The 25,660-nt window shown below is 44.9% G+C and overlaps 1 protein-coding gene across 6 annotated transcripts in view; it reads left to right on the forward strand.

Annotated features, from left to right (window-relative positions):
* LOC139564689 (triple functional domain protein-like) overlaps positions 1–25,660 on the forward strand; it is a 129,677-nt gene that overhangs the window by 66,255 nt on the left and 37,762 nt on the right. For all 6 annotated transcript variants that reach the window (XM_071384450.1, XM_071384451.1, XM_071384454.1 and 3 more), the window contains 22 exons: positions 626–817; positions 2,205–2,336; positions 2,572–2,802; positions 4,398–4,520; positions 4,670–4,861; positions 7,836–8,005; positions 8,377–8,551; positions 15,137–15,332; positions 16,209–16,375; positions 17,470–17,589; positions 18,443–18,634; positions 18,865–19,129; positions 19,361–19,476; positions 20,392–20,514; positions 21,196–21,393; positions 21,787–21,902; positions 22,586–22,652; positions 22,909–23,018; positions 23,290–23,359; positions 23,471–23,560; positions 24,036–24,128; positions 24,559–24,670. In XM_071384450.1, the coding sequence (XP_071240551.1) occupies positions 626–817; positions 2,205–2,336; positions 2,572–2,802; positions 4,398–4,520; positions 4,670–4,861; positions 7,836–8,005; positions 8,377–8,551; positions 15,137–15,332; positions 16,209–16,375; positions 17,470–17,589; positions 18,443–18,634; positions 18,865–19,129; positions 19,361–19,476; positions 20,392–20,514; positions 21,196–21,393; positions 21,787–21,902; positions 22,586–22,652; positions 22,909–23,018; positions 23,290–23,359; positions 23,471–23,560; positions 24,036–24,128; positions 24,559–24,670 (3,250 nt within the window). The remainder of the gene's footprint in view (positions 1–625; positions 818–2,204; positions 2,337–2,571; positions 2,803–4,397; positions 4,521–4,669; positions 4,862–7,835; positions 8,006–8,376; positions 8,552–15,136; positions 15,333–16,208; positions 16,376–17,469; positions 17,590–18,442; positions 18,635–18,864; positions 19,130–19,360; positions 19,477–20,391; positions 20,515–21,195; positions 21,394–21,786; positions 21,903–22,585; positions 22,653–22,908; positions 23,019–23,289; positions 23,360–23,470; positions 23,561–24,035; positions 24,129–24,558; positions 24,671–25,660) is intronic.

Raw genomic sequence — 25,660 nt, forward strand, 5'->3', positions numbered from 1 at the left:
GATTGTGTGTGTGTGTGTGTGTGTGTGTGTGTGTGTGTGTGTGTGTGTGTGTGTGTGTGTGTGTGTGTGTGTGTGTGTGTGTGTGTGTGTGTGTGTGTGTGTGTGTGTGTGTACAGTAGGTTGTGTTGTGTGTGTTCTGTGTTAACTTCTCACGGGCCTCCCAAGCCCTTACTATTGATGTAGGCCCTCCTGTGGCCGGGTCTGTAGCCATGGCCCACCCTGTGCTGATCTATGTCTTTCTAACCCTCCCTCTCTGTCTGTCTCCCTCCATTTAGGTATGCCGGTCTGTCTGTGTCTCCTTCTCTCCCTGTCTCTGTCTGTCTTTATGCTTGTCCGTCTCCACCCCTCTCTGTCTCCCTCCTCCCTTCCTGTCTGTGACTCCCTCCCTGTCGCCCTCCCTTTCTGTCTGTCTGTCACCTTGTTTGTCTGTCTCCCTCCCTTTCAGTCTCCTTCCCGCTCTATCTCTGTCTATATAATTATTGGTAACACTTTACTCCCCTCTCCTCACAGAATATCTGTCATGTCCCCTCCCTCTCCTTATAGAATATCTATGTAACTATTAACCTTGCCATGTCTTCTCCACTCTTACAGAATATCTAATATGTCTCCTCCACTCTCCTTCCAGAATGTCTATGTAAATATCAACCGCATCATGTCTGTGGGGAACCGGCTGTTGGAGTCTGGTCACTACGCGTCGCAGCAGATCCAGCAGATCTCAGGTCAGTTGGAGCAGGAGTGGAAGGCCTTCGCTGCTGCCCTGGACGAACGCTCCACCCTACTGGAGATGTCTGCTGCCTTCCACTTGAAGGTTGACCAGGTGAGGAGGAAGCACACACACATACACACACACACACAACAACAACACTCGCACACACACATTTTCCAGATTGAACAGAAAAGGACCAAAACACTCTACTACCTGTTCCAGCGCTGTGCTCCTACAGAGACCCACACTCTTGTTATTTTCCTCTCTCTTTACCTCTCTCTGCCTCGTTTTACTCCCCCTCCTCTCTCTGTCTTTTCTTCCTGTCTGTCTGTCTGTCTGTCTGTCTTTCTCCTCCTCCCTCTCTCCGTAACCTCTCTGCCTTCTTCTCTCTTCACCTCTATTGTAGTGCATGAGGTCAGGTTGAAACCAGATGTCCAAAGTAGCAGGGTGGGCGGTATTGTTATAGACTACAGGTTTGTGTACCCTACTATCCCCAAGGATTTGAAGCTACTCCATGGATTGAATCTTACCCTGCTTTGGTAGAGGCCCATGTTATATATGGACTTAGTTGTTGTCATATGTTTTCCAACAAACTGATTCAAGTGGAGGTGTCGTCTCTACTGTTTGGTTGTTTGCGGTTGGCATGTGAAGCTAAGTTTCAGTGCTGTGTGTGTCTGTGTTTGTTTACCATGGTTCTAGTGAAGCTGTGGTAAACTGAAACCTCTCTGTCAGTCTGGAGACAAAAGGGGGATGATTGAGGAGAAACACAAAGAGAGAGAGACGCACTGAAAAAATGAAATGAGATGATGCCTTTGACTTTTATCTCCGCTCTCTTCATCCCTCCATTTCTAGAATAATCACTTGTTTTGTATCATTATTCTCCTGAAGTGCCTCTACTTTCTGTTCTACTTTCCTCTCCTCCTCTCCCTGGCCAGCTCCCACAGGAACAGATGAAAATAGTTCCTATCTCTTAATGGCATTGTAGTATGCTCCTGGGATAATGCAGAGCTAATAATAATGCTAGCTCGGGCTGCCTGCAAGGCAATGTGTTGCTTTCATCCCCTGCCATGAATGTGTAATTTACTGATTTACTAAACAGACAGACAGGCAGACAGAAAGGGAGGCAGAGGGAGGGTTAGAAAGACAGAGACAGACACGAGGACAAGTATAAGTATTTTTCATTGCCTGTTTTTGATCTGTACACGTTTGAGTATTTTAGAACATGAGTGTTTTTGTGTGCACTAGTTACCGTGGTTGGATGATTGCACATACAAATGCTGTGGTACATTTAGGTAGTCATGACGTTATTTAACCCTTCTAAAATAGAAAAGTGTTCAAGTAGTGGAACTAATGTACCTGTTTAGAATTAGCATAATATACCTTTAACCTGCTATTGGTTTTGATCTCTTTACTTTCTGTACCACACACCACCATGCACACACCCCCTTCTCATTACCATTATAATGTGTGATCATGTGTGTGTGTGTGTCTCCTCCAGTACATGGGTAATGTGGAGCCGTGGTGTAAGGCGTGTGGAGAAGGAGACCTGCCCTCTGAGCTACAGGACTTGGAGGACACCATCCACCATCACACAGGACTCTATGAGCACATCACCACTGCCTACTCTGAGGTACTATGGGGCCTGCAGTCACTACACATTCTGGTGCCCAGTGCTCATGTACTGAAGGGATTAGTCGGTGATTAGCACTTTTTGTGTCGTCATGCCTTAAAGTAAAATAAATAGCATCTGCAACATGCACTAAAGAAATCCTGCATAATTCCGATTCAGTTGTGTTTTCAAAGTTCATTGTCAACCTTTTCCCACCTCACCTGGGATCTCTCCTATCTTCTCCTTTCCTCGCCAGGTGAGCCAAGACGGGAAGTCCCTATTGGACAAGCTGCAGCGGCCCCTGACCCCGGGCAGTGCTGATTCGCTGACGGCCTCGGCCAACTACTCCAAGGCGGTACACCACGTACTGGACATCATCCACGAGGTGCTGCACCACCAGAGACAACTGGAAAACATCTGGCAACACCGCAAGGTCCGGCTGCACCAGCGCCTGCAGCTCTGTGTCTTCCAACAGGACGTCCAGCAGGTACACACACTTAAGGAAGACGCAGGCACACACACACACAACGACACACACACACACACTCACACCTCACACACACAATGACACAAACACACACTCAAACACATAAACACAAACAAACACACAGAATACATAATACACAGATACTTTACCATCATTGTCAGAGACCACTATACTTATTGTACAGTGTTTTATTCATCTAAAACCTGATTTTCATGCATGTTCAATACCAAAGAGAACCGTGTTGTAATTTTGCGGAGTACATTTAGCTGTCTCCACTTTCTTCAAAGCGTTTTCAGTGGCTCCTGGGGTTTCTGAGTGAAAACGGGTCTGTGTGAGTGGCTGACAGACCCTTGTGATTAGGACTGAGCTGGTTTCTACTTCTCTGTGCCCTGTGGACATGCTCGCTATTCTCTGTATCTCTCTCTGTATCTCTCGCTCTCTCTCCTGCTCTCTCTCTCTCTGTTTCTCTCTCTCTCTCCTGATACGTACTAGTTGCCATGGTAATCCAATTTACTGCCACGTAATGTGTTGCGTGTTCCATATGTCCCATAGAATGATGCGCTCGAAGAGGAGAGACCTTGAAAAACCCACTATCAAAATCCTGTTTATTCTTCTGTTCAGCAATAATAGTGAGATGAAGCAACCATCCACCCATCTGTTCAATAAATAATAAGGCCGTTATTAACTGAGATATATTATCACAGTCCATAGAAAGGCTTAAACGTTGGTCTGTAGTGGATTATGGATTTCTTCATCCATGTTTCCTTAAAAGTTCCATTAAAAGTGCCAGGCTGTGTCCCAAATGACACCCTATTCCGTATATAGTGCACTACTTTTGACCAAAAGTTATGGACTAGGAATAGGGGACCGTTTGAGACGCAGGCCCAGACTTGGCACAGTGATGCAGAGCAGAGGGTAGAGGGTGGGTCTGAACTGGGAAGGCATTATGTTATGGCAGTAGCCTTAGACAGAACAGGGCCATCTATAGAGCTGTCCCAGACACAGTGTGTCAAGCTAAAAGTCACAAAGCTCCCCCTTGTGGCGCAGCACATAAGATCAGTGCATACAGTACATACCAATAATATCCCTGTTCAAAGGCTAGTAGTCACCACACCTGGGTTCAACTAGTATCTGTTTTCTTGCAAATGCTTCACGCATTTAATTGAGCCTGCATGGAGTGCTGGGTTTGTACTTTTGGGACATGCCTATTTAATTGGTTCCAATCTAGCCCGGCAGGCTCAATCAAACGCTCAACATATCTGATTCCAAGTAGCGACTATCCAAAGGCCTATCACTGTACACAGGTGTTGTCATCGAGCATGTGTTACATCACTCTAGTGTCCTTATAACAGCCTTTATTAGACAGGGCTCTGGCAAACCCTCTCTATACCGGTGTATTTCAGTCTCTCACTCTCTCGCCCCTGTGTGTGTGTGTGTGTGTGTGTGTGTGTGTGTGTGTGTGTGTGTTTGTGTGTGTGTGTGTGTGTGTGTGTGTGTGTGTGTGTGTGTGTGTGTGTGTGTGTGTGTGTGTGTGTGTGTGTGTGTGTGTGTGTGTGTGTGTGTGTGTGTGTGTGTGTGTGTGTGTGTGTGTGCAGGTGCTGGACTGGATAGAGAACCATGGTGAAGCCTTCCTCAGTAAGCATACCGGAGTGGGGAAGTCCCTACACAGAGCTCGGGCCTTGCAGAAGAGACACGAGGACTTTGAGGAGGTGGCCCAGGTGAGCTGGGACACACACACACACAGAGAAAAATAGTATTATATTTTGTGAACTTATTCATTTATATGTTATTAGCCCATATGCTCACATCATAATTACTTGTAATGTGGCAGTCCGCATAATGTCTCTTCTAATGTCCCCCTGTCCAGAACACCTATACTAACGCTGACAAGCTGCTTGAGGCAGCAGAGCAGCTGGCCCAGACAGGAGAATGTGATCCAGAGGAGATTTACCAGGCAGCCCACCAGCTAGAGGACCGCATCCAGGACTTTGTACGTCGCGTGGAGCAACGTAAGGTCCTCCTGGACATGTCTGTGGCCTTCCATACTCACGTCAAAGAGGTACGAGCCTTGGTCCCCTTATAGGCTTATACAGTAGATCTGTACCTGTTGAAAAACTGTACTAATGAAAGTTATTGTTGTATTCGATCTACAGTATGTCTCTAGTCAGGGCTATAGCTCAGAGTCTACTAAATTGCATGAATCTGAGTGTGAAATGACTTTAAACCCTTTTAACTATTAAAGAAAGTTGTGTGTATTGAGACCTGCCAGCTAGCAGTTGTAATATTGATACCCCTCTAGAGGTGGTAATGACATCTGGTGTAGATGTTCTCATGGTAGGGCTGTGAGAGGGTTCTCCACTGCTCACCCTGAGGAAAGTTTAAGTTCAACCTTTAAAGGAGTTCAACCTCGTCCCTCGTCCCTCGTCCCTCGTCCCTCGTCCCAGCCCAGTTAGTGTTGTGAAAGAGATGCCAGCCAGCTAAGGTAATAAGAGGTTTGATACAGGAGTTTAGTGGCATGAAGAATGTATAATATTAGTACTGCCACACAACACACCGCCCACACACTGAAGAGTGGAAGTGTGAGTGTGTGTGCGTGCGTGCGTGCATTATGTTGTATTTATACAACGGTTGGGTCTAATCCTGAATGCTGATTGGTTAAAACCGCATTCCAGCCTGTGTCTATTCCATAAATTAGCACCGGCTAAATCTATGACGTTAAAATGCATATTTACTCTGTTCCATCTGCATGCACAACACTGTCTCATCAGCCCAGCCCAGCTATTTATAAAAAGCATCTAGACATTATCTCACATTTCTTTTAGACTAGCATTTCGTTTTCAACAGAGGAGATTTGTATAAAACTTTCTGTATGCCTCTCCAACATTTGCAACTGTTACGGCTCTCGTTGGTGGTATGAAGAGTGGACCAAAGCGCAGCGTGGAAAGTGTTCATGATTCTTTTATTTCAAAAAGGAACTCTAAGGTCAGGGCGTGACAGCAACATTGTTTCAATATTCAAATTCAATCTCCAGCTCTCACATAGTAATGAATGGGTAGGGAGTCGAGAGTCGGGATGAGACAGACAGGCAGGCAGCTTTTTCAGCCAGTCGAAATCAAGAATCAGCATACATTTTATGGCTATATACAAAGAAATTTCAATAGAAACCAGGTCAAACAAAATGAAGTGCAGCTGGTTTTCAGTCTTTCCAGCTTCAGTTTGAAGGGATTGTGTTAGCTGTGTTGTTGGCTAGCTCCTCTGAACAACAGTGTCCTGACGAGAGAGCACATTTTCTATGCCAGGTGAAATCGCGCATCATTAGCTCATTGTTATGGATGTCTCCAAATAAATGTCACTAGAAAACAGCTTAAACAAATGCAAATCCAGCTACTTTGTTGTTATTCTGGCTGCACTGTTTGATGTGACTGTAAATTAGCCGTTATTGGCTAGCAGCAAGCAAGGGATAAGAATGTTTTCAGCCAGTATGGCAATGGAACATTTAGAACCAACAACTGGGTCGCGTCCATGGATACAGAACAAAAAGACTTAATGACTGGGTCGCGTCTCTGCCATCCGAACCAATAGAACAAACGACCAGCAAGCTTGGGTAGCAACCCTAGATTTGTGTCGGGACTATATCTTGTGGAAGGATGAAATAGTATGGATAAATTCATCAAAATAACATTTTTTATTAAAATATGTAAATCATTATTTGAATATGTTGGTAAACCGTAATATAAAAGTGATAATGCCCCCGAAGCCGGTGTTTGGAGGATATATTGGCACGGTTTGCCGGCACTCCAACAACACCCCTGCCAATATATCCTCCAAACACCGGCTTCTCTGTCATCATCATCACAATGATGTGTGTGTCCTGTGACAGTGGATGGGCTGCCCAAAGTGACACGGACACATAGACGTATTTTCCTGAGCGTAACACACATCTCCAACAGCCTAAACACAGTGCCTCCCTCCCCCTCTACTACTCTCATCTACTAGACTGGAGCCTAGAGCTATTGCCACAATTTAAGAAGCTGTTCTGTTTCTGAAATGCCTTCTATTCAAAGCTGTAATTTGTCATGCCTTTATTTGTGGTGAAGATTACATGTGTGTTGTGTTTGAAAGGTTTCCCTTGTAAGAAGTCAGACCCTTGGAATGAGTGTTTCTCAGTTTTACCTATAGAGGTGGTGCTTCACTATAGTCTCCTCAAAACAACATGAAGCTTTTATGAGAAAGTTAACTTGCAGTATGTGTTGTTTCAATCAATGTCATTGGTTTAGGCATTAATGAACAGCATTAACCTTTCTGTAAAGGTTCTGTGCCAGTGTGCTGTACTTTACTCTGTGAGCTGACATTGATATCATCTTTACAGTACATGACTCACACAGTGGTTGGTGGTGGCCTGATATTCATATTAATTCATCATTTATTTTATGTGTCCATATGGTGTAATAATACCCATCTGTTGTATAGAGGTGGTTGGATTAGGTCCAGTTCCAACTTTCCTCCTCTGTTCTTAGTCTGTGTTGTGTTGCCTTTCTTTATGTGTTAATATGGAAAAATAGAGCTGTATGAACTGGAACAAAACACATTTTGGGTCTCAAATGACATACTATTCCCTACATAGCACACTTTGAATTTTGAAAAGGGCCCTACGGGAGCTGGTCAAAAGTAATGCACTATATAGGGAATAGGGTGCCATTTGGGATGCATAGGAAAAAAGCAGTGGGTAGTAGATTGGGCAGGGAGGGTCCTACCTGCTGTTTCGGTGCTTTAGTTTGGCCCACCCTGCCAATATAACCAGATGGTTAATCCTGCCACAATGACTCAATGCAGCTCCCTCCTTCACTCCTCTTTCTCTCCCTCTCTCCTCTCCTTTGTCCTTCTTTACCTGCCTCTCTGTGTGATAGCAGTCAGCTCCTTTACCTTTCTAGTGTGTTTGTAGCGTAACAAGTTACTCTCGTGTGATTGGCCGGCCGACCTCTTACTGTATTTCTGATTGGCCGCCTGGGCTGTGTCACTGTGTGCCCATGCAGCTGTGGACGTGGTTGGAGGAGCTGCAGAAGGAGCTGCTGGACGATGTGTATGCTGAGTCTGTGGAGGCGGTGCAGGACCTGATCAAACGCTTCGGCCAGCAGCAACAGACCACCCTGCAGGCCACTGTCAACGTCATCAAGGAGGGAGAGGACCTCATCCAGCAGCTCAGGTAGCTCACAGCGCACTCATCCTCCATCCTAAATCAATCCCTTCTAGCCCCTACCCGCCATAGAAATATGCTACCCCCTCTACTTTTGTAGATCTGAGCTAATTTACCAAGTAATAAAGGTAGTTTTGTGTTTATTTAGAACTGTTCAGCATTGTAGAGCAGTATCACTGTCCCCCTAGGCTGTATTTACCCTACCATAAAGAGGCAACAGAGGTGCATTTGAAGCTTCTAAGAGCATGCCGTCTAACACATAGTTAAACTCTGCTAGCTGTTCCACCACCTACAGTGTTACATGTCATTCATGATATTGAAAGGAGTGTATTTAATGTGTTTGTTGACCTATCTAACCTCTGACTCTGGCCTCCACACAGGGACTCTGCTATCTCCAGTAACAAGACTCCCCACAACAGCTCCATGGCCCACATCCAGAGTGTCCTACAGCAGCTGGACGAGGCCCAGGCTCAGATGGAAGACCTGTTTCAGGAGAGGAAGATCAAACTGGAACTCTTCCTGCAGCTACGCATCTTCGAGAGGGACGCCATCGACGTAAGTGGCCCCCATGTCCATAAAGTTCAGATCGATCAATCTATCATGTCCTCTATTGCCCGTATCTGACCGGTGTCTTCTCCAGAGATTGAATGTTTCACAGTCAGTGTTTCTGTAGTAGTTTTATCTGATAGTGTAAGGCCTTCAGTCCCTGCTGAGAGACTCAAACTAGTATTTCTGCTGCTGCTGTTATTCTAATCTCTCTCTTTCCTGTTACACCATCAAAGGACTGAAGCAGTACAGTAGTTGATTAATGAACCTAGGTATTTGGTTGGATGACAAGTTGTCTTTTAAAGTTCATGTGGATAATCTTGTGACAAAGCTTAAATTGAAATTGGGTTTTTATTTTCGTAATAAGACTTGCTTCCCGCTTATGGCTAGAAAGAAGCTTGTTCAGGCCACTTTTCTCTCTGTAATTGATTATGGTGACTTGTTGTATACGCATGCAACCTCCTCCATCGTACAGAGACTGGACTCTGTTTATCATGCATCCTTGCGCTTTATTACAAATGCCAAGTCACTCACCCATCATTGCACATTGTACCAAATGGTAGGTTGGACCTCACTTTATATGCGCAGAAAGATACATTTGAATGTGTTCATCTACAAAGCCCTTTTGGGTAAACTCCCTCTTTACCTCTGTAGTCTGGTCTCCTTCACCACCAGCAGGTAAACTCCCTCTTTACCTCTGTAGTCTGGTCTCCTTCACCACCAGCAGTTACCATACCCGGTCTGCTAGGTGGTTGCTACTTAAAGTCCCCAGGACATTCACAGTATTAGGCAAGACTGCCTTTTCTTCTTGTGCACCAGACGCATGGAATAATCTACAATCCATGCTTCATCTAGATATGTTAGTGCCACTGAATTAATTTAAAATATTGATGGGAGACTGTTACAGAGGACTGTAAATGCTTTTTTTAGGCTGGATCATGTTGTTGTATTGCATTGTTGTATGTTTTAATTCTGTAATGTATTGATTGTTGCTGCCTTCTTGGCCAGGTCTCCCTTGAAAAAGAGACTCTAGGTCTCAATGGGCTTTTCCTGGTTAAAAAAAGGTTAAATAAAACAAAATAATTAGTTAATTAATTAAGCATTAGCTACAGCAGCCTTTGACATTATAAAGCCTGGACCACTGATATTCATGAAGTAATCATTCCCCTTTCTGGAAAGTTATTGTACTGAGGTGATGACTCATTTAAGGCTGTGTGTGTGTGTGTGTGTGTGTGTGTGTGTGTGTGTGTGTGTGTGTGTGTGTGTGTGTGTGTGTGTGTGTGTGTGTGTGTGTGTGTGTGTGTGTGTGTGTGTGTGTGTGTGTGTGTGTGTGTGTGTGTGTGTGTGACTGCTGCACTACTATTGTGACATTACACCTCAGTGTGAGATGGGCTGCATGTGCAGACTGGCAAGGGGCAGTGTGTGCCAAGCACGGCTCAATATTTTACTGACTGTAGGTTTCCACTTGGGAGAGACGTGAGACATCTTTATGAGAAAATGAATAGGAATATGAATGCAATGTCATGTGATTTGTTGTAATGTCAAACTGCACTGTAGTCTACTTAATGTGCCGAAAACGAAACGTCCTCCTTCTCTATCCAATGACCCTGTTATTGCAACACAACACCAACACTTCAGGTATGTGCGTGCCTTGTTTCCCCTCTCACACACACACACACACACACACACACACACACACACACACACACACACACACACACACACACACACACACACACACACACACACACACACACACACACACACACACACACACACACACATACCTGAATTGTTGGTGTTGTGTTGCAATAACAGGTCATTGGATAGAGGAGGAGGACGTTTCGTTTTCGGCACATTCTATTCATTTTCTCATAAAGATGTCTCACGTCTCTCCCAAGTGGAAACCTACAGTCAGTAAAATATTGAGCCGTGCTTGGCACACACTGCCCCTTGCCAGTCTGCACATGCAGCCCATCTCACACTGAGGTGTAATGTCACAATAGTAGTGCAGCAGTCACACTAGTCTGTGTGGTAAGAGACCACAGCCAGACTGGTACAGTATTTTCACCTCAGAGGTGCAGTACAGTAAATCCTTCACATTAGCTGTGATCTGTGGGAGGGACAGAGCGGTATGTCAGTCAGTCAGTCAATATGACACAGGAGAGAGGGAGGGAGAGGTTGTTTTCCCTCCACTCCTCCTCTTCACATCCCCGGGACGCTGTTCCTTCTTGGCTCCCAATGAGGGGTTAGGCAGCAACATGCTGGTTCAGGTTCAGGTTTGAGGTGAGGCAGAGGCATGGCACGCAGTGTCCTAGTCAGTCCCAGAGCAGGATTCCTGTCCTCACGGAGCCAGTCTCCTCTCCATGAGCCAGGAGGAGGGAAAGATGGTGTGTGTACTTAGACTCAGAGAGGGGTTTCTACTCTGCTTTGTGAGAGCAGCCCGGCCCGGTAAGTGGCTCCTGGCGCCTGGGAAGGAGGGAACGTTAGAGAAGAGGAGAGTGGCAGGTGAAGAAAAGATGTTAGAAGAACTAAAGGCTTGTGATATTTATGGGAGCTTTGCCTCGCTGTCATTCAGCCTTCTGTAATGTGCTTATGAGTTAAGTGAATATGACTCCTACAGAACAGTCAGAAAGACATTTTCAAGAGAGATTAGTGAGTTTGGGATTGTTGAAGTTGTAGCACTTTGGACTGGATCGTAATGTTTTGAGAAGGGTTTTTGATAGGGCTAGGAATTGCTAGGGAACTCAAGACACAATATTATCACAATACATATTATCACCGATACGATATGTGTTGCGATTCTCACGATTCTATATGTATTGAGATTCGCTACTGTGATTTTATTGCGATTTGATGTCCAAACATATTGCTCACCATATGTCTGCTGCAGAGGGACAAGAGAGAGAGACATGAGAAAACAAGTTTTGATCAGTCATGGAAATAAAGGTGCTGAAAAGAAATTGGCTTCCAATTTAAAAAGAAGATGGAGAACAAACTATGGAGGAAAAATACTGGAGTTTTGGTGCAGGTACAGACAACTAGCACAAAAATAATATTGTCAAAACGACACGATACAATATATTGTCAAAAATAATAAACCGATATATAACTGTATCGAATTTCCCCATCACTAGTTTTTGAACAGAAATAATGTTGGAAGCATAGATGTCTTTTGATGTTGTATGTACTTGTGTTTATATGGTTGTTAGTACATGCTTGCTGAATACTTTGTGTCCACAGAGCAACTATTACCTGTACATTACAATGCTGACATTACCTTTTGTTAGACTTCTTTCTCAAATCTTAAAGCAGTGTTTTCCTGGGGTTTCCTCAGACCTTTCTGTTATGACAGTTGTTGTTGGCTGTTTGCCTTGTGCAAAGAATGGGCCGTTCTCAACCTCAGAAGGGCTGTATAATTAATGGGGTTTGTACCTGTCTGTGGTAGCAGCCATGACTCTCTCTCATATTGTAAAAGCAAAAGAAGAACTGTTCTGTTATTGACTGAGGTGGTGTAGATCTCAGTATACAGTTTCTTGGATTATGAATTTACAAAGATATTTGTTTGATCGACAAGAATGACCGTTCAGGTCATTTACTATAGACCTCTGTCGCATGTTTCAGTCATAAACCATCTCAAAGATAGACAGAAAATACTTCTGCCAAGGAACTACTATTACATGATGATAATCATGAGAAGCCAACAATCCACATCCTATATCTTCATAGGTCTATGTTTTGTTTATGTTAAAAACTGTTATCATACTATGTTGATCCAGTCATCAATTTGCTTAGGCTAGATGATAAAGGCTTGGTTATCTCCAGGTTAAGATATTAAACAGTGAAGAGCGATGGATTAGCATATGGATCATAGCTGAAGGGAGTTTGTGGTTAATTACTACCGCGTTATAGTCTCTGACTTGTACATAAACAGTGAGAGTGTACACTACTAAGACCCCTGTAGCCTGGCCCTTCCATGAAGCAGCCATACGCTCAGTGAGTTAGAGCTAGCCCTATAGCCCTTACCACATGGAACCCTCCCCTCCGCCTCCTCACTCACATGTTCTCCCCCAGAGGACAATACAATACAGTACAGTACAGTACTAGATAATACAGTAAAGTACAGTACTAGATAATACAGTACAGTACTAGATAATACGGTACAGTACTAGATAATACGGTACAGTACTAGATAATACAGTACAGTACTAGATAATACAGTACAGTACTAGATAATACGGTACAGTACTAGATAATACAGTACAGTACTAGATAATACAGTACAGTACTAGATAATACGGTACAGTACTAGATAATACAGTACAGTACTAGATAATACAGTACAGTACTAGATAATACAGTACAGTACTAGATAATACGGTACAGTACTATATAATACAGTACAGTACAGTACTAGATAATACAGTTCAGTACAGTACAGTACAGTACTAGATAATACAGTACAGTAAAGTACAGTACAGTACTAGATAATACAGTACAGTACTAGATAATACAGTACAGTACTAGATAATACGGTACAGTACAATACTAGATAATACAGTACAGTACAGTACTAGATAATACAGTACAGTACTAGATAATACAGTTCAGTACAGTACAGTACTAGATAATACAGTACAGTACTAGATAATACAGTACAGTACTAGATAATACGGTACAGTACAATACTAGATAATACAGTACAGTACAGTACTAGATAATACAGTACAGAACTAGATAATACAGTTCAGTACAGTACAGTACTAGATAATACAGTACAGTAAAGTACAGTACAGTACTAGATAATACAGTACAGTACAATACTAGATAATACAGTACAGTACAGTACTAGATAATACAGTACAGTACTAGATAATACACTACAGTACAGCTGGAACCTGAGGAGCAGAACAGAGGGTGCAGAGTGCCATCCAGAGGAAATGAAATGGCACAGTGGAGAGAATCAATAATTATTCAATTCGCAGTACTGCGGTTTGGAATTGAGCATTTTCCCATTCCTGACTCAGAACCCTCTCATTCTCCCATTCCTGCCTCGGAATCCTCTCATTCTCCCATTCCTTTTCTGACTCCTTTTCTCTTCATTGTCAGATGCCTTGAGATTTGATTTCACTGCTCATGTGAATGGATGCAGGCAGCTGTATGAGCCTCTCAATTTCCTCCCAGTCTATCTGCTGGATAGCCAGCCACCGCTTTAGTTCATGACCCGTATTACTTTTCCATAGTTTCCCCACGACGACCATCACTCTGGACGCCTTGAATTTTCCTAGGACACATTCTTTACATTTAGCTCTTCAGTATGTGGCTGAGCAGCAGCTGAATGGGATTGTGATCCATGTGTGGAATGGAGACTAGTGCCAGCCTGTCTCTCTCTGAAGCATCAGGAAAGCGATTTTGTAAAACATACAATGGATTTGTATTATATAAAGACAAATTGAAATGGTAAGCTAGTCATTGTGAGCAGCCATGATATTCCGGATAGGTTTGGCAACAAAAATAATCACCACCCGGTATCCACCCTTTTGGTCCTTGGTCACTACATTGATTGATTGATTTTGACTTAATTCCAATGAATATGGAGGGCAACCGTGAAGCAGTGCTGTGGGTTAGGTAAGGTAAGGTAAGCCCAGTCAGGCCCAGCCCACACTGGCATCACAGAGAAAAGACTGACGGAGTACCCATCAGTGTGCCAAGATGGATGGGCATCATGATTCACCCTCCTTCAGCAAGTGTGCGTGGGTGGGTCCTTAAACAAGTGCTAACATCACAGGCAGACCATCTACAGTGTTGCCTACAGTCATGCCAGCTAGTCTGGGTAGTCCCTCTATAACCAAGGGAGAAGTGTATCGTTCTAGGAAACACTAAACACTTAGCTACTGTCTCTAAGATCAGTTTGGCTGGCGTTTTGATATCATTACAAATCCTTTCATTCTGACGCCGATTTAGTTTACACCCCTCTCAGGTCATATTCCACCTAGAGGGTTGGAATGATCATCTGTGTGTGTTTGTACATATGTTTGTCCTGTACATGTTATGTCACTAGCAGTGACCTTTATTTCAAACTAACTTAGTGATCCCTGTGATCATTGTGTTTCTATGTCTATTTCTACCCTTCCATTGCAGTAGATAGTTTGTTGTTCAAATCAAATGTTATTGGTCTCATACACATGGTTAGCAGATGTTATTGCGAGTGTAGTGAAATGCTTGTGCTTCTAGTTCCGACAGTGCAGCAATATCTAACAGGTAATCTCTAAAAATACCACAACAAATACCAAGAAATACCTAATGCAGTTGATAGTTTGTTGTTGCAGTTGATAGTTTGTTGCTGCAGTTGATAGTTTGTTGCTGCAGTTGATAGTTTGTCGCTGCAGTTGATAGTTTGTTGTTGCAGTTGATAGTTTGTTGTTGCAGTTGATAGTTTGTTGCTGCAGTTGATAGTTTGTTGTTGCAGTTGATAGTTTGTTGTTGCAGTTGATAGTTTGTTGTTGCAGTTGATAGTTTGAGTATCTATAGATCCTCTATAGGGGACTATCCAAATGAAGTGTTACCCATTGTCCTTCCCTCACACACTCCCAGATCATCTCAGACCTGGAGTCGTGGAATGAGGAGCTGTCCCAGCAGATGGGTGAGTTTGATACAGAGGACCTGACGTTGGCAGAGCAGAGGCTCCAGCACCATGCTGACAAGGCCCTCACCATGAACAACCTGACCTTCGACGTCATCCATCAGGGACAGGAGCTGCTGCAGTACGTTACAGAGGTCCAGGCCAGCGGTGAGTAGTGGAGAAACACACACAGACGGATGTACACACACATGCACCTTTTCTGTCGTACACTCACACACCGACACATAAGATGAGCCAAAGCGCTGCTGCTGCTGCCAGGGCAGATGAGCTGTAAGCCAGGCCGGGTCAGCTCAGCGTTGTGGGTGAGAAGATAGGGAGAGGGGAGGAATGGGGAGGGACGTTTAACCCAGCTATCGGGCACTGGAGAGCTCAGCACAGTAGCGGCAGTAGGCCAAGGCCAGATGAGCAGATTTCACTGTAATCCTATGAACTCATGTCGCTGAGTAAAACCACTAGGCAGTGCTGCAGGACGACAGGCTGCATTGGCACACACACACACACGTCAATGACGACATACACAGAGGAGATTTTGCATAATCGGAATGCATCCCAGAGTAGTTCTCTCCTGGACACCAAAGAGACAGACACATAGCGCTTATATGACAGACATGCTCTGTACTCCAGCAGCCCAATGCAGGTCTGGAACACAGGAGTGAAATGTAAGTAATATAATGTTAATGGCAGATTCGTTCCTGTGTGTCTGACTGTCTGGCCATATGGAGCTACTGATGTATGTCTGTATGCTTACCTAACTGTCACTCTTTTACATGTAGTCGAGACTGATTGTTTTGTATGAGGAGAGAGAGAGAGAGACCTTGCTTCTCTCTTTTAATATTTTTATTAGGTTTGGGTTGCATAATGGCTCTTGTTCTTTGTGTTGTTTTCAGGATTTGCTACAGTAGCTGATGAGCTCTCTCTCTCTCCTTCCTTCTCGCTCTCCTTCTCTCTGTGTCCCTCTCTGTTTCTCTCTCGCTCTCCTTCTCTCTGTCTCCCTCTCTGTTTCCCCCCTCTCTCTCTGTCTAGGTGTGGAGTTGCTGTGTGACAGGGATGTGGACATGGCTACTCGTGTTCAGGACCTGCTGGAGTTCCTCCATGAGAAGCAGCAGGAGCTGGACGTGGCGGCCGAGCAGCACAGGAGGCATCTGGAACAGTGTGTCCAGCTACGCCACCTTCAGGCTGAGGTCAAACAGGTAAATACGTCTTTCTCTCTCTCTGTCTCTCTCTCCTACTTTTGTTCTCTCTCTCTCTCTCTCTCTCTCTCTCTCTCTCTCTCTCTCTCTCTCTCTCTCTCTCTCTCTCTCTCTCTCTCTCTCTCTCTCTCTCTCTCTCTCTCTCTCTCACACTCTCACTCTCACTCTCTCTCACTCTCACTCACTCTCTCACTCTCTCCTAAGACTGAAACACTGCAATACGTGCTGGGAAAGTAGAGCAGTCCTTTAGAGATGACCAACGGCCCAAAAATGAGGAAAAAGAGAAACTAGGCCAGCAGAAGCATCATCTGTTAATCTTATTCTGTTTATTCATTTATTTCATTTTCCTTATTCGGTCATCGTTGTAGAGCGAGAGATTACCCGTGTCCTGGAAGGGAAGAGAGGCCTATGTGTGTTTTTGTGGCTATAAGCTGAGAGAGCAGGCCAGGCAGAATACAGGAGTAGTTGTTCTGTCTGTCTGTTACTCACTGAGCAGCGTTTAGCCTCTTCCCTCACACAGCCGCTATGCTGAGCTAGGAGTTTGGCAGCAGTGATAGCACAGAGCATGTGTCAGATACACAGCAGGTGTGCAGTGCTGACTCAGAGTGGAGCCCAGAGAAGGAGACGGTGTGGACGCTCTGGCAGGCCATCCCTGTGTGGACAAAGAGGAGGGTGGGAGGGGGAGAGGTGGGGAGGCAAAAGGGTCGGGGTTGACGTGTCACAGCTGACTTGAACTTGCCCTGACGCTTGATGTATTCCCTTGTGTGTGTGTGTGTCAGGGTGGTGACAACATGGTGGGTTAGGCCTGTATACTGGAGGTTGTGCTTATCTGTGATGATGAGTCTTTATTATCATGTCCATTATCAACGTGTCTGCGGTTAATGTAGGTGCTGTGTGTGTGACTGTTTATCTTAGTCTGACCCATTACTGATCCTCTCTTCGTGTGTGTGTGTGTGTGTGTGTGTGTGTGTGTGTGTGTGTGTGTGTGTGTGTGTGTGTGTGTGTGTGTGTGTGTGTGTGTGTGTGTGTGTGTGTGTGTGTGTGTGTGTGTGTGTGTGTGTGTGTGTGTGTGTGTGTGTCTGTGTGTGTTTCAGGTGCTGGGTTGGATCCGTAATGGAGAGTCCATGCTGAATGCAGGTCTGATCACAGCCAGCTCTCTACAGGAGGCAGAACAGCTACAGAAGGAACACGAGCAATTCCAACATGCCATAGAGGTAGCTCTCTGTTCCATCTCTCTCATGTATTCCTCTTCTTCACCATCCCTTTCCACTCCTTCTCTTCCTCCTCCTCTTTTCCTCCTCTCCGTGACCCTACACGTGACCCCACTTTCCGAGGATGTCTCAGGGAGAGTGGGATATGTAAAAAACACACTTCCGATTCACACATGCATATTAACACACCCTCGTACATGTGTGAAATAGGACAAATATAAGCACCCAGCAAATTCTTATTATTTTCCTCATCTCCATCCTACTCCTCTCCTCTCCTCCTTCTCTCATTCTCCTCCTCCTCTTCTCCTTCCTTCTACCCTCCTCCTGCACACCTCAGTAAAAACCAGAACCTCCCCCACTCCTCTTTTCATCCTGTATTCATCATAAATCACCCCCCTCTCTGTCTTTCACCAGAAACAGGGCCCTGTTTTCACCCCAGAACATGTTTCCGTTGAACTCTTCTGAACAGGGCTCATTTTAAATGCAGCCGTACTGCATAAAGGACTACATTCTGCAGGGCTGAGATTATGCAGGCAGGTTTCTGGAGTCATCTACTCACTGTGGAAGGAGAGGAAAAAACCCTGTTGGAGATTATTAGTCTCAGTTACTCGATCGATTTGATTATGGGATTGTAATGATATTGTCTAATGCTGTGGTGTGTTAACAGTCATGGTAGCAGAAGCCAGGTAGAAGACTCACATGGTGAATAACACAGACTCCTTTCCTGTAGCCGTAGCCTCCAATCACATTCCTCCGTGTTCTTGTGAAAATTTGAAGATGTTAATGTGAACAATATTTATGAAGTGGAAACACTTTTATTAATCACCTCTCTCCCTCTTTCTCTCCCTCTCCTCAGAAAACCCACCAGAGTGCATTGCAGGTGCAGCAGAAGGCTGAGGCCCTACTCCAAGCCAACCACTACGACATGGACATGATCCGGGACTGTGCAGAGAAGGTGGCCGACCACTGGCAGCAGCTCATGCTCAAAATGGAGGACCGGCTCAAACTGGTCAACGCCTCTGTAGCCTTCTACAAGACTTCCGAGCAGGTGGGTGGGACATTTCTAACTGTTTCCATGGCAACCCGCCAGAGGAGGCCCATTGGCCCCTAGCCCAGTAACATGGCCCAGATTAGGGTATATTAACCACTCTAGATAAGGTGGTATTATATGGTATTACACTGCAGTTTGCCATGTATTTGCGTTCATGTACTTAGCGTGGTCTCTGTGGTGCATTGTGTGTAGTGTAGTTTTGACCTGTGCTGTGTGCTGCTCTGTAGGTGTGCAGTGTGCTGGAGAGCCTGGAGCAGGAGTATAAGCGTGAGGAGGACTGGTGTGGGGGAGCTGATAAACTGGGCCCGAACAGTGAGTCAGACCATGTCACACCCATGATCAGCAAACACCTGGAGCAGAAGGAGGCCTTCCTCAAGGCTTGTACACTAGCAAGGCGGAACGCTGACGTCTTCCTGAAGTACCTGCACAGAAACAGTGTCAACATGCCAGGGATGCTGTCTCACGTCAAGGCTCCTGAAACACAGGTCAAAAGTAAGTGGCTCTTTTTTCCCTTCCCAATCAAATACACCTTAGATCGTTCTTTACTGTGGTGTTCCTTTCAGCTGCCCTCTTCTTTTAGACAGATGGGATGTGTCCCAAATAGCCCCCTATTCCCTATATAGTGCACTACTTAAGTGCTTTAGTAGTAGACTGTAGGACTAGCTTGCCTTTTGTGACATAGCCATGGTTTAAATGATAACGTGTCTGTTGTGGTTTTGTCAGACATCTTGAATGAGCTGCTCCAGAGAGAGAACCGGGTGCTGCACTTCTGGACAATGAGGAAGAGGAGACTGGACCAGTGTCAGCAGTATGTGGTGTTTGAACGCAGCGCCAAGCAGGTCAGTGCTGCTCCTCAAGGAGAACTATACCAGAACGGTAACATTCATGACTACAATTACACGGTCACATAGACAGAGTCAACACAAGCTATAAAAGTAGACAGTAACATATAACAATATGTCCGGTCATACTATACCATACAACCATTTAGAACCCTGTGCAAACTGCTCAACTAAGCACCGGTTGGACTAATGTTTTGACCAGGGGCTGACCAAACCAAAGCCTCCAAATCTGGTTTCATTCCCATTCAGTGATGTTTTTGGAGAGGAATTGGAAATGAGGTAGACTGGTAACAGCACAACGGTAGTGCTACCACAGCTATAATTACATGCCCTACATTTTAACACTGGCTTATTGTAGTGCAGTGTCTTTCCTCTCCTCATTCTCTCCAAACCGCCTCCTCTCATTTAGTCAGTGCTGATTGACGGACCGAATGTGTGCAGCAGAGCAGACTGAAGTATATCTCATTTGGAGACTGTTTGCTCCCCCATGTGGGCTGGTGTTAGCATTACACTGGTCTGGAGAGGCAGCAGTGAGGAGTGCATCTTCCTATCCCCTCCTAGATGTCAAATGTATAGAATGGTGTAAGGAGCCCACAAACAACTTACTTGTAAACAAACACTGTATAGCCTCAAAACATGGTTAAAACCATACGTTTGATATCATGGATGGTCAGTCCTTGCATCCATAGCTCTGTCTATGAATTTGAGAGTGGTTACATTTCTCTAGCCCCATCCCTCAGTTGGTTAGCAAAACAGGGGCAGGGAGTCCGCTTTGATATTGTTTCAATTAAGGATTCTAGCTTGAACAAGTGCACACTTCCTCAAAGGGTGAAGGCTAGGGAATAGGAATTAAACATTAGTGTGATGACAGATAAATGATCTGGACCTCGTCTCGTTGTGATTGGGCCACAGGCTCTGGAGTGGATCCACGACACGGGAGAGTTCTACCTGTCGACCCACACCTCCACCGGATCCAGTATCCACCACACACAGGAGCTGCTGAAGGAGCACGAGGACTTCCAGATCACAGCCAAGGTGAAGGTCCCCTCCAGCAGTGTCCAACACTATCAAACACCACCTCACTCAATCAAATGGCATCTCCTGGATGTAATCTATGTATTGTCTATAACAGACACTGACCTTTGTAGTTCTGAATCAGACTGTATGGGTTCTTTAGACTGTGACGCCTGTAGGAACCTTAGCCAGTGTGTTGAGATGTAAAGGGACTAGTGTCAGTCAACCTGTCCCATACATACACCGCGTAGGGCTGTCTAGGATCTGTTTAGGTTGTGCAGGGTACTGGCCATCTGCGTGGACGCGTCCCAATTGGCACCCTCTTCCCTACGTACTACATTTGACCAGAGCACTATGTACCCTGGTCAAAAGTAGTACACTATATTCGGGAGTAGGGTGCCATTTGGGACGCTGCGGGTAGTGTGTTTTGCTGCCCTGCCCTGTTTGTGGCCCTGTGCTAGGTATTATGATGCTGTAGCTATGAGGCCCAGTCACAGGGCAGCCTATTGTCCCTGATGTTCTGGCCTCCTCAGTTATTGTGTGGCAGAAAACTCTATTGTAGTCATGAACCCCTGGCACAGTGGGATTTGGCTCCCGTGGTTGACACGCACACAAACACAGGCACACGCACACACACACAAACACTCCGCGGCCCCCGTTCGTTCTCTCTTTCACTCTCTCTCTCTTTCTTTGTATTGACAGCAAACCAAAGAGAGGGTGAAACTGTTGATCCAGCTGGCGGATGGCTTTTGTGACAAAGGGCACGCCCATGCGCTGGAGATAAAGAAATGGGTCACCTCTGTGGACAAGCGCTACAGAGACTTCTCCCTCCGCATGGACAAGTACCGGTCCTGTCTGGAGAAAGCACTGGGCATCGTATCCTCTGACTCCAACAAGGCCGTGAGTACTGGAGGACAGGGTGGAGGAATGTTGGAGTGGAGGGTTGAGATGGAAGATGGTGTATGTGTGGGAGGGGGGAGGTTGTGTGTATGTGTGTGTGTGTGTGTGTGTGTGTGTGTGTGTGTGTGTGTGTGTGTGTGTGTGTGTGTGTGTGTGTGTGTGTGTGTGTGTGTGTGTGTGTGTGTGTGTGTGTGTGTGTGTGTGTGTGTGTGTGAAACAGATGAAAGGTGGGATTTGAAAAGTGTGTGTGTGTGTATTTGCATGTGTACTTGCATGCTCACGCTCATGTGTGAGAGTGTGTGTCTCTGTGTCTGTGCCTGAGTCTGTATCTGTGTGTGTCTGTGCCCGTGTTCCCTCGGCGGTGCCTCGTAAAGTCCCCTGTCTGTCCTACAGAGTAAAGGGCTGCAGCTGGACATCATCCCCGCCAGCGTCCCAGGGTCAGAGGTCAAGCTGAGGGATGCTGCCCACGAACTCAATGAGGAGAAGAGGAAGTCTGCCAGGAGGAAAGAGTAAGCATTCACATACACAGTGGTAACACAGTTTGGTGGAGAAGCATCATTGTTATTAAAAGCAGTGGCAGTTGGGAATACCAGACAGGAAAGTTTGCACCGGATAACAGAAATATTTAACGTATTCATACTGCAGTAATTAACATTAGTATGGTCTAACACTTACCATTTATTTAATTTAAGATATTTTCATGATATCTTATAAATAATATTCAGATTTTTTTTTAAGTATCACATACTGTATTTAACTTCAAAGTCAGAGCCACAGGAAGGTTATTGAAATAATGAGGCGGTCGAAAAAGTGAGCTACTTGTAATTTAGTTGCCCTTTCCTTTTGGGACTTTGATGTTTGATGTTGCATTTAGGCCATGCAAAATTTTAATTTAAATAAACAACACATTTCACTGCACCTATCTGGTGTATTTGACAATAAAACAATATGTTTCTGGGGTTTTACTGAGCATCCCAAATGGCTCCTGGTTCACTAAATAGTGCACATCTTTTGACCAGAGCCTTAGTCAAAGGTAGTGCACTATATAGGAAATAGGTTGCCATTTGGGACGTAGAATATATCAGTAGTTCCCAACCTTTTCCTTTCCTCCGAAAGCGGGAACCACAAAAGACATACTCTCTCTCTCTTTCTCTCTGCTGCAGTTCCCACAAGTTGAATGTTTTTTTTCCAGGTTCATAATGGCAGAGCTCATTCAGACAGAGAAGGCCTACGTCAGAGACCTGCGGGAGTGTACAGATGTAAGTACTGAGAAACCGCCACTCCATTCAACCTGTGACACATTCACACTCGTTTACTGACGGACTAGACAGTGGCCCCTAAGGGGTTGATTTTTGAAAGGAAAACATTATGTAAGCCAAGGCCCAAGGGCAATGCAAAAGGTGTGCTTGATTGATCTGGTTTAGTTTTAGTTGGTGGTTTTCTGGTTGTAGAAATGTCAGATGTCAGGATTACAACCAGGTAAAGACATTGTGTTGTTCTCTGTGTGGTTTCTAGACCTACTTGTGGGAGATGACCAGCGGTGTTGAGGAGATCCCTCCAGGCATCGTCAACAAAGAGCACATCATCTTTGGCAACATGCTGGACCTCTACGAGTTCCACCACAAGTTAGTGTTCTGTACTGGAGTTACCCACACCGGACTCCCATTGCCTTCTAGATGCACTGGAGTGGCTCAATCAACCTAAGACCGGTCTATAGTAACTCAACCTGGGTCCTATTTATTAGTACACACCGTAAATAATAATGAAAACAAGCGTTTCTTATTGAACAAGTTCAGGTAGTCCCTCCTCGTGTTGCTCCGTTTAGTTCTGTTCGGTTCGTAGTGAATACGATCCTGATTTTAGATTTCCTCAGAAACTCTCTCTCTTTCTGTACAGCATCTTCCTGAAGGAGTTGGAGAAATACGAACAGCTACCTGAGGACGTGGGTCATTGCTTTGTCACCTGGGTGAGTGTCTCACTGTCTGGACAAGCCAGCTTACAACACTGACATAGGTTGACATGGCTGAGATGTTGCAGGAATATTGTGTCTCTTAACATTTGTGTGTCCATTTTGCAGGCAGATAAGTTCCAGATGTATGTGAACTACTGCAAGAACAAACCAGACTCTACCCAGCTCATTCTGGAGCATGCAGGGCCCTATTTTGATGTACGTGTAGATGAGTACCAACTTAGGCATGCTATAATACTTAATACGTCAAATGTTGAACCACTAATCAAATTCTGCAAGGTCTTATTATGTGGTCTTTTGAATCATATCCTTTGAAGTACTGTTTATGCTAATAGTTTTTGAATAAATACAAGGAAGCAATATTATGCTGGTATATCAGTTATGACGGTAGCCTCCAAATCTGGCTTATCCGGGTGATTTCTGGGTGTTTGGCAGTGAGGTTGATCTTAACAGGAGTTGTGATGGTAGTAGAGGAGGGAGGAAGAGGGGTAGATGAAGCCTACTCACAGAAGATTGACCTTAGGTTGCTGTCAGTGACCTCCAGTTCTGAGGAGAGAGGTATCTCCATTCTCCATCAGTGCTGTCTGTCTAGGTCTAGGAGCAGGATTACACTGGCGACTGCTGCTTCGGCGTCTCTGTGCCCTTTAAGACGTCTCTGTCTTTTGGTTTCCAGGAAATTCAACAGAGGCACCGGCTGGCCAACTCCATATCCTCATACCTCATCAAGCCTGTCCAGAGAATAACCAAGTATCAGCTGCTTCTCAAGGTACTGTACACTGGCCAAATAGAAACAGTCGCTAGACGACTCTCTGTAATAATTATGTAGCATACAGCACAGGAGGTTCTGGTGCGCCCTCTGTTCTCTCACCCTCTGTAGTCTAGCTTGTACAATGATCGTGTTTATTGTACATCACATCGCTAGTTGTCAACAAAGCTACAGTGTTGGAAGCTAACTGCATCTTGCATGGAACACAATCCATTACAGCCTTTATCTTTTGTTGGACTTTGAGGTTTGTGAAATGCAACTGAAGATTTGTGTTTGTTTCTCTGTGTGTGTGTGTGTGTGTGTGTGTGTGTGTGTGTGTGTGTGTGTGTGTGTGTGTGTGTGTGTGTGTGTGTGTGTGTGTGTGTGTGTGTGTGTGTGTGTGTGTGTGTGTGTGTGTGTGTGTGTGTGTGTGCTTGCGTTTCCTCTTCAGGAGCTGCTGACCTGCTGTGAGGAGGGGAAGGGGGAGATCAAGGATGGTCTGGAGGTGATGCTCAGTGTCCCCAAGAGAGCCAACGACGCCATGCACCTCAGCATGATGGACGGTAGGAGCAAATATACTTAGAACTAACTAAGGGTTTCCCCTTTTATCTGTGGTAGGAGGACTAGGCCTTGACTTACTGGACATTCCTTTTAGCTCCTAGTGGAGCAGGGCTGGACTAACTCACAGGAAGCTTTCATGGAATATACAGTTGAAGTTGGAAGTTTACATACACCTTAGCCAAATACATTTAAACTCAGTTTTTCACAATTCCTGACATTTAATCCTAGTAATAATTCCCTGTCTTAGGTCAGTTAGGATCACCACTTTATTTTAAGAATGTGAAATGTCAGAATAATAGTAGAGAGAATGATTTATTTCAGCTTTTATTTCTTTCATCACATTCCCAGTGGGTCAGAAGTTTACATACACTTAATTAGTATTTGGTAGCATTGCCTTTAAATTGTTTAATTGGGTCAAACGTTTCAGGTAGCCTTCCACAAGCTTCCCACAATAAGTTGGGTGAATTTTGGCCCATTTCTCCTGACAGAGCTGGTGTAACTGAGTCAGGTTTGTAGGCCTTCTTGCTCGCACAGGCTTTTTCAGTTCTGCCCACAAATATTCTATGGAATTGAGGTCAGGGCTTTGTGATGGCCACTCCAATACCTTGACTTTGTTGTCCTTAAGCCATTTTGCCACAACTTTGGAAGTATGCTTGGGGTCATTGTCCATTTGGAAGACCTATTTGCGACCAAGCTTTAACTTCCTGACTGATGTCTTGAGATGTTGCTTTAATATATCAACATAATTTTCTTTCCTCATGATGCCATCTATTTTGTGAAGTGCCCCAGTCCCTCCTGCAGCAAGGCACTCCCACAACATGATGCTGCCACTCCCGTGCTTCAAGGTTGGGATGGTGTTCTTCGGCTTGCAAGCCTCCCCCTTTTTCCTCCAAACATAATGATGGTCATTATGGCCAAACAGTTTTTTTTTTGTTTCACCAGACCAGAGGAAAAGTACGATCTTTTTCTCCATGTGCAGTTGCAAACCGTAG

The sequence above is a fragment of the Salvelinus alpinus genome, chromosome 35 (genome assembly GCF_045679555.1).
Source record: "Salvelinus alpinus chromosome 35, SLU_Salpinus.1, whole genome shotgun sequence".
Lineage (NCBI taxonomy): Eukaryota > Metazoa > Chordata > Actinopteri > Salmoniformes > Salmonidae > Salvelinus > Salvelinus alpinus.